The following is an 18,338-nucleotide window of genomic DNA, read 5'->3' on the forward strand; positions in this document are numbered from 1 at the left end:
CTGTACATCAGGTATGTGCTAAAAGCTTGACAAGGCAGTACCTCATATAATCTCCCAAAGTACAAACTAGTGTATACAGCTTACAACTCTACTTGAATGTCTAATGGATATCTCAAAGGTGACATATCCAGAAATGAAATCAGGATCTTTTCCCCAAAACCTGTTCCACCTACAGCTTTTGCTCTCAATTGATGGTGACGTCATCCTACTAATCGCTCAGTACAAAAAAAAATTGCAGTCCTCCTTGACTCCTCTCTTTGACACCTCACATACAATTTTTCAGGAAACCCTATTGTCATTACCTTCAAAACAGATCCATAATCTTCCTGCTTCTCAGAACTTCTATTGCTACCAGCCTGGTCCCAGCCATCATCATCTCTCACTTGGATTACCTAGTGGCCTCCCAGCCGGTCTCCCTGCTTTTCCCTTTCTCACCTTCCTCTTCCTAACTCCCCCCACTCCCCAGACTATTCTCAAAGCAGCCGGAGAAATACAGCTAAGTTCTCCTTCTTGCTCATTGCAGCCTCAAGCTCCTGGGCTCAAACAATCGTTCTGCCTCGGTCTCCCAAAGTGCTGGGATTACAGGGGTGAGCCACCGCGCCCGGCCTTAAAATGCTTTTTTTTAAGGCACTTTGATTTCCATGATCTAAGTCTAAAACACGAATTTCCACCACCGCGCTGCTGTCTGGTTCCACCTGGCGGCGGCTGCACAAAGTGTTTCTCTTTGAACGCCGTGCCAAGTTTACCCGGAACTACTTAGCCCAGCTCTCCCTGAGTGCTCCTCGGGCCAAAAGCAAACAGCACAAATTCCGGAAGAAATTACCAACAGCGGGACCATTTAGCGCTCCGGCTGTAACACCAGTAACCAATAAACAAAAAGCTCTAGTTCACGTGGTGTATAGTCAGCCTATCAAGCTCCTGATATTCCTGAATGCCCTCGTTTCCGCTCCTGTCGCATTCTTTCTCGACAAGATGGCCACGCCGGCGGTATCACCAAGTGCTCCTCCTGCCACGCCAGCTCCGGCCCCGGTGGCGGCCCCAGTCTCGGCCCCAACCTCAGTTCCAGCCCCAGCGCCAACGCCAGCACAAGCTGCGGCTCCGCCTTCCGCTGGGACTCCAGCCTCATCCTCAGACTCTGCGGCAGCAGCGGCTACGACTGCGGCTCCTGGCCAGACTTCGGCCTCAGCGCAAGCTCCGGCGCAGACCCCAGCGCCCGCTCTGCCCGGTCCGGCTCTCCCAGGGCCCTTCCCCGGCGGCCGCGTGGTCAGGCTGCACCCAGTCATTTTGGCCTCCATTGTGGACAGCTACGAGCGACGCAACGAGGGTGCTGCCCGAGTTATCGGGACCCTGCTGGGTGAGTGGTCATAGAAAGTTAACATTCTTTACTTTCTCCCACTTCTCATTTATCTCACTTCCCTATCTCATTAATTCTTTCATTCTTGGCGTTCTTTCCTCCCATCCCCAGTGACCTCTTAATCTATTTTTCTGTTTTGTCTTCTGCTGTGACTTCTCAAGTGATTTGCTCCTCTCCTCTCTCTTCTCTCTTCTCTCTCCTGCCGGATTGCTGTCACTTTGAGTGACGTAAAATAACAAAGAGTAATTGTGTCATTTGCTGAATATTTTATGCCAGTGGTTTACATTTTTGAATGTTCCCCACAGCAGGTTATGGCAAGTATGATGAGCCCCATCTGCCAAAAATGAGTGCACATGCTGAGTGGGAAGTCAGGAACCCTTGACTCCCTAAATCCAGTGACCACGTATTTCTGCTTTATCCACCGACTAAATGTCATTGTTTTCCAAGTATTGACAGAGTTTTCTAACCAATTGGCAAAGGAGTGGGGACATTTGCAAAAAGGCATTCCTCCCAGCAAGTAAACCGGTTTGGCTGGAACCCATTTGGGATTTTATAGTATTCTGCTGTCCTAAACTTTTGAGCCTGATTCTCTGATTCTCAGCATACCTTAATATTAGTACCTAATGTGAGAAACCCTGTTCTCCCATTTTCCATTTGGACACAAACTATTGTATTATCTGTTTATATCTCTGCCCTTAATTTTCAGGTCAAAGAATAACCCATTCTCTGCTTGTGTTCCAAATTTGGGGAATAGATACTCTGTATTAAAGTAGTTTGTAAAATGAAAAAGCACGAAAGAGGGATTGTTGATAATTCCTCTCTGGAGACTATACTGATCCCATGAAATCCATCTCCATTCCATGTTAGTTCCAGATTTTTTATTTATTTTTTAGTAGAGACAGGGTTTCTGCGTGTTGGTCAGGCTAGTCTCAAACTCCCAACCTCAGGTGATCTGCCTGCCTCGGCTTCCCAGGGTGCTGGGATTACAGGTGTGAGCCACTGCACCTGGCCAGTTCCAGATTTTAAATAGCTTTGTGAATCCACTTTACTTACAAGCATCCTTTCTCTTTCATACTCTTGAACATGTACTGGTTCTTACACCATAAAAGACAATTGATATATTGCAAAGCAGACAAGATGTGTAAGCAGACTCCACACAATTTTAGCCATGTGACTTGACGCAAATTACCTAAAATCTGTTCTGTCAGGATCTACTTTAGACTTAGTCTTCGTGAGAACTAAATTAAAAACTTCTGACTATGCTGGTACACATTAGGTACAGCTATTAGTTGCCATTCACCACATCAGGCCTGGACCGACCCAATACATGCCAAAACACATTTTCTCTCCTTTATCTATTTTTGACAGTATAGCATTTTACAGAAACTTAAATTCATATCTTCTGAACGTTGCCTGTCTTTTCTCAAACCAAGCCTTTGTGTTCTCTTTGCCACAGGTGCCTTCCTTGCTGTCCCTCATTTATTTAACTTCTGCCTATCTCCCAGGTTCCCAGGAACAGCATTAAGTGCCAGTCCTCCATCCCATACCTGGACCCTCACTCCATTCTTAACCTTCCACAGCATGATGGTGTTCTGTAACTGCGCCCTGCTTTGAGCTTCTGTAATAAATTGTTTTTCCTCACTGACCTGGCACTCAGCAAATACTTACTCTTTTGGTTACACTGTCTCATTTTCCAAGCTCACTAGAGCTATTTAAAGAGACAGTTCGCTACCCACAGTTTATACTTTAGCACCCCAAATGTTCCAGTGATCCAATCAGACCAGCTGTAATCTAATCTAGAGCTTCAGATCTTCTTTCAGACTGGAATCATGGTACAGTGCTATAGGTGTTATAGGGGCAGTGCTTCCAGAAGAATAAAGAATAGATTCTGCTTGCTATAAACTAAGAGTTTCCTTAGATATTAATTCACAAAACATTTTATTTGTCTAAATGAAGTCATTGGTGCTTTTTTTGTACCATAAAACTGTTAGGTATTTAGAATTCAAAGTGTAGTAAGGTAAGCTCTCCTGTAACCTTAAACTCAAGATAGAAATATACTCTTAAATGCAAATAACTAGAATGTAATATAATAAATGTTCTAATAGAAGGGTGTCATGGTGGCATGGAACTACGGAAGACTTAACTATTTCAGAAGGTTAGGGAAAAGTTCACAAAAAAGATGGTGTTTGAGCTGGGCATTAAAGCAACTACAGGAAGTTAAAAAGGCCTGATAAGCCCACTATCTGAAACATTCAGTATTACAGGAATGTAGGTGACAGGAGGTAGAGCAGGAAATGAAGCTAGCAGAGGGCAGAGCCCTAAGAAGTATTGAATAATTACAAGTGTAAAGTGCTGTGAAGGAGAATTACCTGGGTCTCTGAGAAGACAAAATGGAAGTGTAACCTCATTTGATGCTCTTTGGGGAGGATCCTGAGCATTTCAGCTAACACTGAATAGAAATTAGAAATCACTCTGACTTTGGGAGGCTGAGGCGGGCAGATTGCCTGAGCTCAGGAGTTCGAGACCAGCCTAGGCAACATGGTGAAACCCTGTCTCTACTAAAATACAAAAAAGAAAAAGCCAGGCGTGGTGGTGTGCACCTGTAGTCCCAGCTCTTGGGGAGGCTGAAGCAGAAGAATTGCAAGAACCTGGGAGGGAGGTTGCAGTGAGCTGAGATTGCACCACTGCCCTCCAGCCTGGGCAACAGAGCGAGACTCCGTCTCAAAAAAAAAAAAAGTCACTCTGGCTGCTTTGTAGAGCATGGATAAGAGACAGGCATGAGCTGGGCATGGGTACCAGATAGCAGCTATTCTAGTAATAGGGAAGCACTTGAGAAATAGGGATAGATAGGAAGTGGGTGAGTTGAGAGATAGGAAATACAGTTGATAGGACTTGGTGTGATCAGAAGTGAGCAATTAGAGAGTAGAAAGTATGAAGCATGACTTCTATATCTATGGTTAAATGTGGAGGAAGAAAGGGAAGGTAGAAGTTGACTTCAGTCTGGGATATATTTGTTTTTAGATGCCCAGTGAGCGTTCTGGTGGAGTTGTCAAGTAGAAAATTGAATATAAAGGTCTGGAGTACAAAAGAGATGTAGGCAAGTATGTCAGTTTAGGAACTATGTTATTGGAATATAGAAGGTAATTGAACCATCAAATTGGATGAGATCATCTAAAGCAGGGATTGGCAAACTTTCTATAAAGGGCCAGACAGTAAATATTTTAGGCTTTGTGTGCAGTCTCTGTCACAACTACTTAATTCTGCCTTTGTAGCAAGAAAACAGCCTTTAAAAAAGGTTGGCATGTAAACTTTATTCACAAAAAAACATTTCTAGATCAGGGCCTGGCCTAGAAGAGGAACATTGAGTAAAAAGATAGAAGAACAAAGACAAAACCCCAAAAACTTGAAAAGTCAGCGGAAGGAGTAGTCAACAAAGAAGATTAGAAAGGTGGGTAGAAAACTGGAAGGAAAGTTTTAAGATGGAAGAAATAAGTGGTCAGGCCTGTTCAATGCTGATAAGAGGTCAAATAAGATAAAGGATATATGTGCATTTGGTTTAGGTACATAGTTTCAGCAAAGGGAACAGAAACCATAGTGAATTGGAATTAGACAAACACTGGTAGATACAGACAACATGGTGGTTTTTGGTGGAGAGGGAAACCCTTGAATCCTGGGGTGGGAGTTTCCAGTAGATTAAAAGAGAATGGAAAAGCCAACTTAGTGGTCTTAGTGAGGTCAAGAAATAAATGTAGTGGGAATAAAAGTAAAAACAAACCAAAAAAGAAATAACAGGCTGGGCGCAGTGGCTCACGCCTGTAATCCCAGCACTTTGGGAGGCTGAGGCAGGCGGATCACTTGAGGTCAGGAGTTCAAGACCAGCCTGGCCAACATGTGAAACATAATCTCTTCTAAAAATACAAAAATTAGCCAGGCATGATCGCATGTGTCTGTAGTCCCAGCTACTTGGGAAGCTAAGGCAGGAGAACCTCTTGAACCCAGGAGGCAGAGGTTGCAGTAAGCCAAGATCGTGCCACTGCCCTCCAGCCTGGGTGACAGAGCAAGACTCTGTCTCAGAAAAAAAAGAAATATAGTGGGAATGAAGGTATCGGAACTAGAAAAGTGTGTGGTAAAAGACTGACATGCTTGCATCTAAGGTTAGCAGATAGGTTTCTGGATGATGGTAAGGTTAAGGCTATGACTGTGGGACCAGATGGCTAAAGGAAGGTACAGATGAAGCTCACAGCATCTCAGTGTCTGAAACTTTGACACTGTATCAGCAGTCTGTGTAGCCATTAAAATCTTCCAGGTAGTTCTGCAGATTAAATTACAGGGTGAAAGTCTAGAAGCTGAAAAACAAAGGTCATAGAGTGAACATCTGAAATAGGCTAGCAGTGGAAATAACAGGCAAAAGGAGACCTTGTAAAGGAAGAATAAACCATATTTGGTGACGTTTAGAGGGAAAAGTTGGCGAACATGCCAGAGTTTCAGTTCCTTGGAAAATTCTGGTCCCATTGATGCACTGGACTAAACTTGGAGCTAATGAGTTCAGTTAGGTGTTTATTGAGATTGAAGAAAGCATCAAAAGCATTTCAAAAGTAGTTGGAGGTTGTTGGGAGCCCTAGCATTATATAACACGTGGACAATTCTCTCTTTCACAGGAACGGTCGACAAACACTCAGTGGAGGTCACCAATTGCTTTTCAGTGCCGCACAATGAGTCAGAAGATGAAGTGAGTGGGAATCCAAGCTGTCCCTCTGCTGTTTTCAGCTGTTCATTTGCTAGGTTCCCCTCATGGCCCCTCCTATACTATATATTGACTCATAACTAGAGCTCCTATAGCCAAGGAGCTTCCTATTGTACGTTACTTCCTGGGCCTCTTCTGGTTATTGGGGGTGGCTTTTTGTCCCTTTTAACCAGTCTTTCTTTGGACTTCCAGCTTCTTAGCTTGCTTTCCTGCCTTCCTTCTTAGGTGGCTGTTGACATGGAATTTGCTAAGAACATGTATGAACTGCATAAAAAAGTTTCTCCAAATGAGCTCATCCTGGGCTGGTAAGTTGGGGAGGTGGGGGCTGTGGCAAATGGAACGTCTCTCTGTGATTGCCAATGTCTTTTGCCACCAGACTAGATCTTATCCTCTTCCTTTTGGAGACGGAGTATTGCAAGTGTATTACTGGCTGCAAGCAGTGGCTCGGTGCCTGTAATCCCAGCTAGGAGGCTGAGGCAGGAGGATCACTTGAGCCTGGTAGTTAAAGATCAGCCTGAGCAAAATAGTGAGACCCTGTGTCTACAAAAACATTTTTGAAAAACTTAGCCAGGCATGGTGACACACACCTCTAGTCCTAGCTACTTAGGAGGCTGAGGCTAGAGGATCACTTGAGGCCAGGAATTTGAAGCTGTAGTGACCTATGATTATGCTGCTGCACTCCAGCCTGAGGACAGATTGAGACCCTGTCTCAAAAAAAAAAAAAAAAAAAGTGTTACCTGTAGGAGCTATGAATTGAGTGGGTTTTGCTGGCAGTTCCGATCCTCTGGGGCAAGGATATTTATTTTGAGTCACCTTGTAAGAGACTTGAAATTTTTCAAAAGCACTCAGCCTTTGATTTGATTTGACATAGTTTTCTATGTGTATATTGTTCTTGGCATTTGGTATCACTAGGTATCCCTACCATAGCGATATCAGATATCATAAGGACACCCTTGCCACTGCTATGTTTGATATTGATGTCAGATATAGACATGAGTCCACAACTGTGTTCCATTTTGCAGGTACGCTACAGGCCATGACATCACAGAGCACTCTGTGCTGATCCATGAGTACTACAGCCGGGAGGCTCCCAACCCCATCCACCTCACTGTGGACACTAGTCTCCAGAACGGCCGCATGAGCATCAAAGCCTATGTCAGGTGACCACAGACTTTGGCCACAAGGGCATAAAACCATGCCTAGATGCCATCCCTCCCCCACCCCAAGCAAGGTTAATTCCTTCTGTGTGGAACTTGCTGTGTCCTTAAGAAGCCTATTCCTCTCTCTCAACAGTTATTCAAAAAGTTTGACTTGAAACAAAATCTGTTCCTATGATTTGTATCTGCTGATCCTACTTATACTCCAGTTTCTACTCATTGCTCTTAACCAGTCTCAAATGATAGCCCTTTTAAGTATTTGAGCAAGCGATCAAGTCATCTTCTATAGAACTCAACTATCCATAGTTCTTACAGCCAGTCATCACATGGTATTCTTGTCATAATCCTTCACCACATTCATTACTTTTCTGAATTACCCATTAGTTTATCATCATCTCTAGAACTCAGCACAGTACTCAGGGTAATACCGATTAAAAGATGACTGTACTTATTTTGAACACATTTATTAACCCAGGATTGAGTGCAGTTTTAATGACAATAACATTACAGTTAACACATTGAGCTTGCAGGTGGTTAAAATGCCAGTTATGGAGGATGCTAGGAAAGGCCCTGGAGGCATGCTGAAGAAGCAGCTGTGGGAGTTGGAAAGACTGGTCAGAGGGAAGACATCTGTTAGTGCATCTTTTAGGCTGTTGGCATTGTGCTGGTTCTATGTCTGACGCTGATATAGCCAGTTTACTCTTAGGCGGTAAGACAAAGATGGTGGATGCCAAGTCTTTATGAGCCAGTTGGCATACCACTGAGCACTAGCCATTGCTTGACTTCTTAGCCTTTCCAAGTATTTCAGACTCCTCAAGATTATGTGTGTGTGTGTGTGTGTGTGTGTGTGTGTGTGTGTGTGTGTGTGTATTTTCCAACAATATCCCAGGAGCAGGGGACTACCAGGTTGCCTAAGGAGGGGTGAACCGGCCTAGGTTGGAAATGGAGCAGGTCAAAACTCCTATGCTGATGAGTAGTGGGATTGCACCTGTGAATAGCCACTGCATTCCAGCCTGGGCAATGTAGCAAGACCTCGTCTCAAAAAAAAAAAAAAAAAAAAGATCCAACTCTATATATCTACATGTAGATAGATACAGATATATATCGTTGACATACTAAAGTATAGATCCAGGTATGTGATTGACAAAGACGATACCTTTAGTGAAATTACTTACTGCACCCAGTCTAATTTGGTGAACAGGAGTTGGTTTCCTTTTTCAATGCTGATGAAGGGCTTAGTCCCAGAAAAGACTTGTCTCTGTCTTCCTTCCATGGTGAGCAGGTATCTGAACAGCCAGCTCCACAGAGTAGTTGAGTTCTGTCCTCTGATCACTGATACTGCACAGTGTGTGAAGTAATCCTCTGAAGGGACCAGGCCAAGTCCAAAGGTTGAGTCCCCTCTTACAGGCCAAGGGTTTGGCATGTGGGACAAGCTAAAGGGAGAAAGTAACTTTTGCACCTGTGAGACCTCTGGGGTCAGTTGGTCCCACCCGTCCTACCTCAGAACCTTGGGAGCCATATTCCTGCTGTGTCTGCTTTCTTAGCCCAGAACAGACATGGAAACCCTCTCCCAAGGCCATCTGTTTACTTCGGCTTCTCCTTCCTCAGCACTTTAATGGGTGTCCCCGGGAGGACCATGGGAGTGATGTTCACACCTCTGACAGTGAAATATGCATACTATGACACTGAACGAATTGGAGGTGAGTAAAGGTTTCCATACACTCTTCAGACATCTTAGGAATTTTCAGGGAAGGGGGCTGCTGTTCTGTAACAAGGATGGAGGCCTTGGGTGGTTTAAAAAGGGACTATTGATCTAAGCTTTGTGAAGATTAGAAGTCACAGTCCTCTCTTGTATAAATGAGATTTAAGGAATTATTTGAGAAACTGTTAAAGGTGGGAAATTACCAGTACCAGAGGCCACGTGACCATTCACATGCAACCAAAACCATTGATGAGCATACCAGGTGAAAGGAGTTGAGCTTTGTTAGGAGGAACAAAAGCTGATAAGGGCACTGCAGGGAATGTGACTGAGCAGACTGAGTCTAAGGGGAGGTAGGAAGCAGAGTTAGCAGGATGTTAGGACCATCTCTTTCCTAGTGGGATGACTGAATTCTGTCTGTCTCTAACTGACCGCCACTGCCATCCTGCCAACCACATTCCACAGTTGACCTGATCATGAAGACCTGCTTTAGTCCCAACCGAGTGATTGGACTCTCAAGTGACTTGCAGCAAGTAGGAGGGGCATCAGCTCGCATCCAGGATGCCCTGAGCACGGTGTTGCAATACGCAGAGGATGTACTGGTGAGAGGGGAAAGAAAAAACAAAGGGGAGGACATAGGTCTCCATCCTGGAATCACTGAGGCACGTGCTGATGAAATGGTTGTGCTCAGTGGTTATAATTAACTGCCTCATTGAGTCTTTGTTTTCATGATCAGTCTGGAAAGGTGTCAGCTGACAATACTGTGGGCCGATTCCTGATGAGCCTGGTTAACCAAGTACCTAAAATAGTTCCTGATGACTTTGAGACCATGCTCAACAGCAACATCAATGTGAGTGCCCTTCCCAAGCCCTTGCTTGCCTGGTTTCTTCCCCCACCTCAGCACATATACTCAAATGTGAAGAGAGTTGGGTGAGGTGTCCTGGAGTATGATAGAGACAGGGCTTCAATTATATAACCCCCATGAAGTCCAAGGTGGGAGGAAGGAAGAGCTGTGGTACACATGGTTGAAGATTTTCTTCCTTCTCCCTTGATTGCATTGTCCCAGTTACTGGTGATACTACTGTGACTTAGTGTCTAAATTTGTGATGAAAGAAAAACTAAAATTCAGAGGTTAATGAAAATGCAGTTACTTATTTTCTTCATTTGATTCACAGACCTGCTATATTCCATCCATGGGTCTCAGCTGAGGTACCCCTAGTCTATAATTATATCAGTAGAGATAAGAAAGTCTTCTCAAGCATTTCCTTTCTGTCTTCTACCTTTTGACTCTTACACAGTCTCTCCTAGCTGTCATTTATTCATGACTGTCCTTGGAGTGTCCACCATGGAGCTGGCCAAAGCCAGCCTTTGTGTTCCCTCTCCATCCAACCCCTCGCTGATTTTGTATTCTTTGTCTTCCAGGACCTGCTGATGGTGACCTACCTGGCCAACCTCACACAGTCACAGATTGCCCTCAATGAGAAACTCGTAAACCTGTGAATGGGCCCCGGGCAGTATACCTGCCGGTTTAGGTCTCAAGCCCAGGACTCAGAAGTGAAGGAGAAATGGGTTTTTTGTGGTCTTGAGTCACACTGAGACAGTCAACTGCCTGTGACTCTAATAAACATAGCCTACCTTTTCTAAATTAGTTTCATCTTACGTGAGTTTATTGCCGGGTGGAAGGGAGGAAAATGTTTTAGATCACACAGAAACCAGGAAGTGACTATTAGAGGTGGAGAAGTTGGTTATGTGTTTGGCATGTTAGTGCTTTACCAAACTGTTCTTTTGGTTTTCAATATGGAAAGGTCCATTGGCAAAACAATCTTTTCTTGAGGATTCATGTGATTTCTACAGGAAATAAAAATAAGAATCCATGGAGAAAAAATACCTGAGAAAATTGGATGCTTAATCTGAACTAATAGAGTAGAGTATGTAGTCACTATCTTAAAATACATTAATAGTTAGATGGAGCTGTTTGCCACTTTGGTTCAGGGAGGCAGAATTAAGATCTGTGGGTTTAAGATGAAAGAGATTTCCCCAAAACTTCAGAAAATTCTTAGGTGCTGTCTGTAACGTGAGAGCACAGTGTTGGGTTATATTGAGGTCTGCTAGTGGCTCAATTTAAGCAAAGACTAGATGGCATTTCCCAGGGACCTTGTAGGCTAGAGTACTTGTCTGTGTAACTTCAGACATCCCTTTCATCTGCCACCTTGCCACTCTGTCTTAGAAAGAAGTCATTATTCAAGGACTGAGGAAATTACATACTGGAGTGGAAAGGTGAATGAAGGCAACGGAGAATCAAAGCCTGGATCCTAGTTCTGAGTTGTGTGTTGCCTTAGCAAAGATAAATTATAAGAGTTAAAAGATGTGCATCATTAATATAGCCCATTAGGGTATTAGGAGGATTCAATTAATTAATAAATGTCAGGTTAATCAACACTTGCGGAGAATAGTTCCTGGTATGTAGTAAGCACAGATAGGTGGTAGATGGTATGATGTCTGAAGCTGAATAGTTTGAAAGTAATAAGCAACATGAACCCCAGCCTGGAACTCAGTTCTGAGATCTGTAACGTTAGGAAATACAAGTTATGGGAATCATAAAGTGTAGATAGTAATGATACTTTCTTATAGGTAGGGAAATGTCAACAGAGGTTATCTGCAAAATGATAATTAATGACAGGCCAAATTGTGAGGTTCAACAAGAGACAAGGGATATTTGTGACCTTACAATGACCTTGGTATGTAGGGCCAGGCAGGGAGGGCAGATCAGCTCACAAAATCTCAAATCTCCTTTTTTGAACAATGATATTTTTATTGTTATGAGTAGTATTTATTTTCAAGGATTGGAAAATAATAGAAAAAGGAAGAAAATCGAAATAATTCAAATTTGCCCTCAACAATCATTATTGTTAACTTGTCCTGCCAGTCCCTTTTCTCTGCAAATAACTTTTTAAAACAATGTTTTGAATTTTGTATTTTGTCTTTTTTTAAGCTAAACATTTTAGAATGATCATTATCCAGGTGATTAAATCTTAAAAAACCTTATTTTAAATAGTTTTATGGGTTCCTACGATACGGGTAAACTATGATTTACTTAAGTGATTTTCTAGTGTTGGGCATATGGGATCTTTCTGATTTTGTGCTAATAGGTATCTTCCATGGTCAGCAGCTGTGTGCAGACATGAATGTGTGAGTTTCTGCTTCTTTAGGTCAATCTCTCCCCTTCTCTGTGTCATACTTTGTGAACTGGGAAGCTCACATCTTGCTGCTCAACCTCCAGGTTTGAAGGAGACCATCATGAAAATCCACCTTTGGCTCTCCATGCCCCCCTTCCACAGGATTCAGACACTTACGGAGGCAGCGCATGGCAAGATGACAGGGGACCAGAGACAATATTACCCCAGGGCCTCCAAAGCCCATACCATAAACCTCCTCACTCCTCCATTGCCAGAGCCAGAGCCCTCATGAAAATAACTCAAATTAACTTTTGAAGAGCAAATGAGCTTCTAGGGACATGGGAATCTGATTGCTGTTCCCTTTTCCCACCCACAATCTATGGCCCATCCTGAGCCTGTGGGGTGCTTGAAGGCAAGTGAGTCCTTGACCTCTGCTGAAATCCTGAGAGAGAATTATCTTAGGGTTTTGTTCCTAGTGGGCCAGGAGGAGGGTCCTGGGAAGCCAGTACAGAGGGTCTCTAGCAAGGACCAGAAAGCTGTAAAGCTGGGAAGAATGTGGTCCACAGAGATCTGTGAAGGGAAGCATGTGCGGGGATTTTACTGGATTCTTGCTCTGACAAGGATTGAACAGGTAAACAGTCTTCCTCTCCCGGAGATAGGACAGTGTAATGAGACAAGGGCTTCAGCAGGGTATTGGCAGCTGCCTTGTTCTATCCCACCCATCCCGGATAGAGAAACCACTTTCCCTCCCAACACCCAGAGAGCTCCCAACAGCTGCCAAACTCAGTCCCACCAGGCTTCACTCCACTCTCCTTAGAACATCGAGGAATCAGTTCTTACTGAAAATATAGTTGATGCAACCTGTAACTATGACTCCAGGTTCTGAGCATATCTGATGAAGAAACTGGCATTTTTCCCACATACTATAGTCAGCATTTCCAGAGGTGTTCAAAGAGAACCCAAGTTGTTTAAGATGGGAATCTAATTGCCAGCAGTGACTTGCTTCTCATTGCAAAAGTCTAGGAACCCATACGTACTCAGTAATGCAAGTCCATGCAAGCTGACAAAATTCCGGTTGTCCCCCTTATCACCAGCAATGTCTCCCAGAAGGCAAGCAGTTGCCTGTGACAGTGATCTCAGATGTGAATTAGATGTTTGTCCCACGAGTGATCTCAGCTGTGAATTAGATGTTTGTCCCACGATAGTTTGTCTGATCCATCTTGTGTGTCACTCCCGTGAAGTATTTTCCATCTCGTTAGGGTCTTCCAGTCCTTTGCTTATGTTTCTGTCCCATGCTGATGGTCATCAGTTTTGTAATGGTCTCTGTCCCACAGTGTTGGTCCCAACCATGGTAACAGGCCACCAGTCTCAGGAGCATTGCTCTATGCCAGAGGCTTTCTGAGTCATGGCCACTAGAGGACACCCTTACACCACTAAAAGGCCAAAGGTTGCCCATGGCATTCCCATAGTTCCTGGGCTGTTTTCTGAGGGCCTGCCCAGAAAAAGCACCTTCTGCTTTAGAGATGCCAGGATGATGCACACAAAAAAAAAAGCGACCAGCGCTTTCAGAGCTGCCTCCCTTGGCCAACTTTGAGCCATAGAGTGATGAAATCAATGCATCTTCCTCTATCCCCAGCCCCCAAAACCACTCCAAATAAACACATAATATTTCTAAATGTGGCTTGATAACACAGTTTCAAGTAAATCTACTAGGGCTCACTCCCCTTCCAATCTGATTCTAAGCCACAAACCCCTCTATACAGAAATTCTGGAGCTGCTGTTGCCCAGGAGAAGCCCTAGCCCAGGACCTGACAACCAAAATGAGGTTTCTGGAGCTTTCCTTCCAGGGAGAGAGTGATGCTTGTAAGTGAACCTGGCCTTTCCACATGGTACTAGAGTTCTAGAAAGGGAAGTGAGGGACTCTTGCCAAATTCTGGAGGTTAGAGAAGAGAGAGATACAAGATAGGGTCCTGTTCAACTATCCCACTAAAATCACTTTATTGATTAGAAGTGCAAGGGATAGACAGAGCCCAGATTTAGATCTAAAAATTCAGCTGGAGGCAGAACATAGTTTGGGTCCCCTTGCAACAATGCGTGACAAAGACTCGGGGGAAAATAGTTTATGTGTGAGGTGATCTGCCTGCCACTACTATGGTTACCATAATAAGTACAACATTCCACCCTTATCCATGTGGGATCCACTCCAAGACCCCCAGTGGATACCTGAAGCCATGGTTGGTACCAAACTCTATATATACTGTGCTTTTTCCTAAACATATATGCCTATGATGAAGTTTAATTTATAAATTAGGCACAGTAAGAGATTAGCAACAATAATATAAAATAGAACAATTACAATATACTGTAATAAAAGTCATATGAATGTGGTGTCTCTCTCCCTCCCAAAATACCTTACTGTACTGCATGTAACTGCAACTGCAGAAAGCAAAACCATGGATAAACCATGAAGAAGAGGGTGCTGTTGTAGCATAAACTTGGTGGCTTGAGACAACAGAAACCTATTTTTTCACGGTCTTGGAGGCTAGAAGTCTTGAGAACAAGGAAAGATCTTTGCTGCCCCAAAGCTTTTATTTTATTTTATTTTAATTTTTTTAAGACACAGACTGACGCTGTCGCCCAAGCTGGAGTGCAGTGGCAGGATCTCAGCTCACTGCAAACTTTGCCTCCTGGGTTCAGGTGACTCTCCTGCCTCAGCCTCCTGAGTAGCTGGGATTACAGGCATGAGCTACCTGCCCAGCTAATTTTGTATTTTTAGTAGATACAGGGTTTCACCATGTAGGCCAGGCTGGGCTTGAACTCCTGACCTCAAGTAATTCACCCGCCTTGGCCGGTCAAAGTGCTGGGATTACAGGCGTGAGCCAGCACCCAGTCCCCAAAGCCTTTAGAAGAGGATCCTACCTTGCCTCTCCCAGCTTCTGGTAGCCCCAGGCATTCCTTGGCTTTCAGTTACAGCATTTAGGTCTCTGTGGTCACGTGGTATTCTCTTGCATCCATGTCCAAATGTCTCTCTTATAAGATCACTTGTTATTTTAGGTTATGGCCCACCCTAACGAGCCCATTTTACCTTGATTACATCTGCAAAGACCCTGTTTCCAAATAAGGTTTCACAGGTACCAAGGGTTAGGATTTTTTTTTTCATTTGAGACAGAGTATCATTCTGTTGCCAGGCTGGAGTACAGTGGCGCGATATCAGCTCAATGCCACCTCTGTCTCCTGGGTCCAAGTGATTCTTGTGCCTCAGCCTCCCAAGTAGCTAATATTACAGGCACGCACCATCACACCCAACTAATTTTGTATTTTTAGTAGAGATGGAGATTCAACATGTTGGCCAGGATGGTCTCAATCTCCTGACCTCATAATCCTCATGCCTCGGCCTCCCAAAGTGCTAGGATTACAGGCATGAGCCACCGTGCCCGGCCAGGACTTCAACATATCTTTTGAGGGGGACAAAATTAATCCATAATATGATCTTAGAAGTGAAAGCAAATGGAGACAAGGATGGAAAGAAGTTAGCACAACCTAAGGTATTAAGCTGGTTATTTCTGCAGCAACAGGGCCTGAGTCCCACTGAGGAACCTCTAAGGAGCTGTGTGGCCTAGCCCTCAGAATTCTCCCACTGAGGAACTGGAAGTCTGGGGCATTTAGCCAGTTCCCCCGTTGGCTGAAGAATTCTCCTAGAAGGCTGGCTAACTTCCTCATACTTAAAGGCTACAACCACCACAGAGCTGCTTCTTTCCCTAGCCAGTTAAGAGAGCTTGAGGTGAGATGCGAACCCTGCGTTTCGGACTGTCCGCCACCACAGTGCTAAAAACAAGGAGGTACCCCCCTTACTCTGCTCAGATCTGCTCCTGCCACACAGCAAGTCCATGCTATCACAGACTCTTTTAGAGCATGGACTCTTTCAGAGTATGAAAGCTCTGAAAAAAAGAAAAGGGACTTTCAAGAGTAGAATTAGTGGAATCAACCATAGTCCCCTGTAGCATCTGGTCCTCAGCCACAATTAATAGTCATCATCTCCCTGTGCCCTCCCCAGTCCACCAATTCCAGATTTCTCTCATGCCTGTTCAACACTAAAGCTGATCTGGGCTGCTCTTCCTGAGAGCCTGGGCCCCGACTGTCTCGCCACTACCCTACTTTGCTGGCTGTGATTGCCTATGCACCATTATCACTCAGCCTGAAGGCACCAAGAGACACTCCAGTGCCCAAGTTTCAGATTAATCCTCCCTGCCTCATTACACAGCAGCCACCTTAGCTTCTCAGGATGGGGGTTAATTGCCAGCTCCAATATGGTAACTCTTCTTACCTGATGGTCCATTGGCAGGAGGAGCGCAAAGCGACCCAGGAATAAGAGTCGGTGGAAACTTCTCATGTTAATCAGTGGAACATTTCCCCCTGAGAATCAGGACCTCTGATGCAATGAAGCCTGCTGCAGAAATACGAAGCACAGTTTCTGCAAGGAGCTGGCTGGAGTGATGCTGAAAGGAGCCAGTACTATTTCTACCTGTTGGTAACTCTGGCCCTGTGTGTCCCAACACATCATCTGATAGTTTAGTGCATACACTACATCTTAGAGGACAGTGACCCAATCCAGAGGGTGTCATCCCAAAGCTGGTTCCTTCCCTGGACTTTAATAGGCCACTTGCATTTTCTACCCCTTGTTTCCAAGTAATCCAGTATATTAGAAGACGCTTTTTTTTTTTTTTTTTTGAGATGAAGTCTCACTCTGTCCCCTAGGCTGGAGTGCAGTCGCATGATCTCGGATCACTACAACCTCCGCCTTCCAGGTTCAAGCAATCCTCTACCTCAGCCTTCTGAGTAACTGGGATTACAAGCACCCGCCACCATTCCTGGCTAATTTTTGTATTTTTAGTAGAGATGGGGTTTCACCATCTTGGCCAGGCTGATCTTGAACTCCTGACCTCGTGATCCACCTGCCTCGGCCTCCCAAAGTGCTGGGATTACAGGCATGAGCCACTGTGCCTGGTCGACCCATTTTTTTTTAACAAGACCACTGTCATGATCCTTTATCATAAAATAGACACTTGAGCTGAGACTTCATTATGCAGGATCCCCTGGTGATAAACTAGATATTCTGTAAACCACTGGTGAAGCACAACAAGAAAGGAAGATGAATCAGAAGAGGTGTCCATCTTTTCTTTGTCGGTAAGGACAGACTGCTGCCCCCTCACGGTGGAAGGAATCTGACTTCATTAACTTTCCACCAAGTGCTGGGGCAGTCCCATGAAGGAATGCACCATAGCCAGGATCCAGACTCTGCTGCATTCAGCAGCAGTGGCAGGTAAATAAGCCTTGGTGAGAGGGAGTCCCTGTGGTTGGGCCTGTACAGAGCTTTCATCTCTGCCTTATTCCCACTGCCTTCGTGGGCTCAAGCTCTTAGTTGAGGACTGAAACCGACTGATATTCACCAGACAAATCCTTCTTCATACCTGGTACCCTCTGCACAGCAGATGCTCTCTAATGGGCATTGACAGGAGGCGTAAAGCTTTGCACATTCTGGTCCCACTCCCATCAGTCCATCCACACGCATCTCCCCTATACTGCCTTCTCCAATGTTGCTTCATCCAGGCCTGTGACCTCCCAAGTGAGTTGTTCTCCAGTGCCCAGAGGTCCATGTGTACTGTTGCCGCAGGCCATGCCTCCCGACATGCAAAGTGGATGGCCAAGTGTACTGCCCAAGTTTCTTCCCCTTGGGAGGATGTCCCCTACACTCAGCTTAAGAACCTCTCCTAAGTGGGTGTGTAGAACGGCTGGAATTCATTTTTGGTTCACACCACCGTATTCAGCCAACCCCTCCATGCCTCAGGCTCAGATTTTTTCCCCCTGCAACATTTGGTGGTATGGGACATTCCCACAGGAAGGAGGTTGGTGCAACAGGGATAGATGACATCAAGTTTGAATCATGTCTTCACATAATTTACTTGTGCCTTCTGTACCTATCTGGATCCAACACGAAATCATTGTCATCATACAATGAATTGCTAGTTTCTAATTGGTGAACTGATAAACATAAAACACCCAGTCCATGCCTGGGTGCATTTATGACTGGTGTCCCAGATCACTACGGGCAGATCTAGTCATACAGTGTCCTGGTGTCCCATGTCAGGTATTCAAGCTCTATTAGGGCCCAGGTGCACACTATGAGCTCTCTCTTTGAAAATATGAGTAG

At 44.6% G+C, this 18,338-nt stretch overlaps 1 protein-coding gene across 1 annotated transcript; it reads left to right on the forward strand.

The window, feature by feature from the left end:
• Nucleotides 1-956: 956 nt before the first annotated feature.
• On the forward strand, nt 957-11,999 carry EIF3F (eukaryotic translation initiation factor 3 subunit F). Its single transcript, XM_009007633.5, has 8 exons — nt 957-1,354; nt 6,013-6,083; nt 6,324-6,403; nt 7,121-7,258; nt 8,864-8,955; nt 9,420-9,556; nt 9,691-9,804; nt 10,377-11,999. Exons 1-8 carry the CDS (start codon nt 973-975, stop codon nt 10,452-10,454), a joined length of 1,092 nt encoding a protein of 363 aa, XP_009005881.1. The 5' UTR covers nt 957-972; the 3' UTR covers nt 10,455-11,999.
• The last annotated feature ends 6,339 nt before the right edge of the window (nt 12,000-18,338 follow it).

The sequence above is a fragment of the Callithrix jacchus genome, chromosome 10 (assembly GCF_049354715.1).
Source record: "Callithrix jacchus isolate 240 chromosome 10, calJac240_pri, whole genome shotgun sequence".
NCBI lineage: Eukaryota > Metazoa > Chordata > Mammalia > Primates > Cebidae > Callithrix > Callithrix jacchus.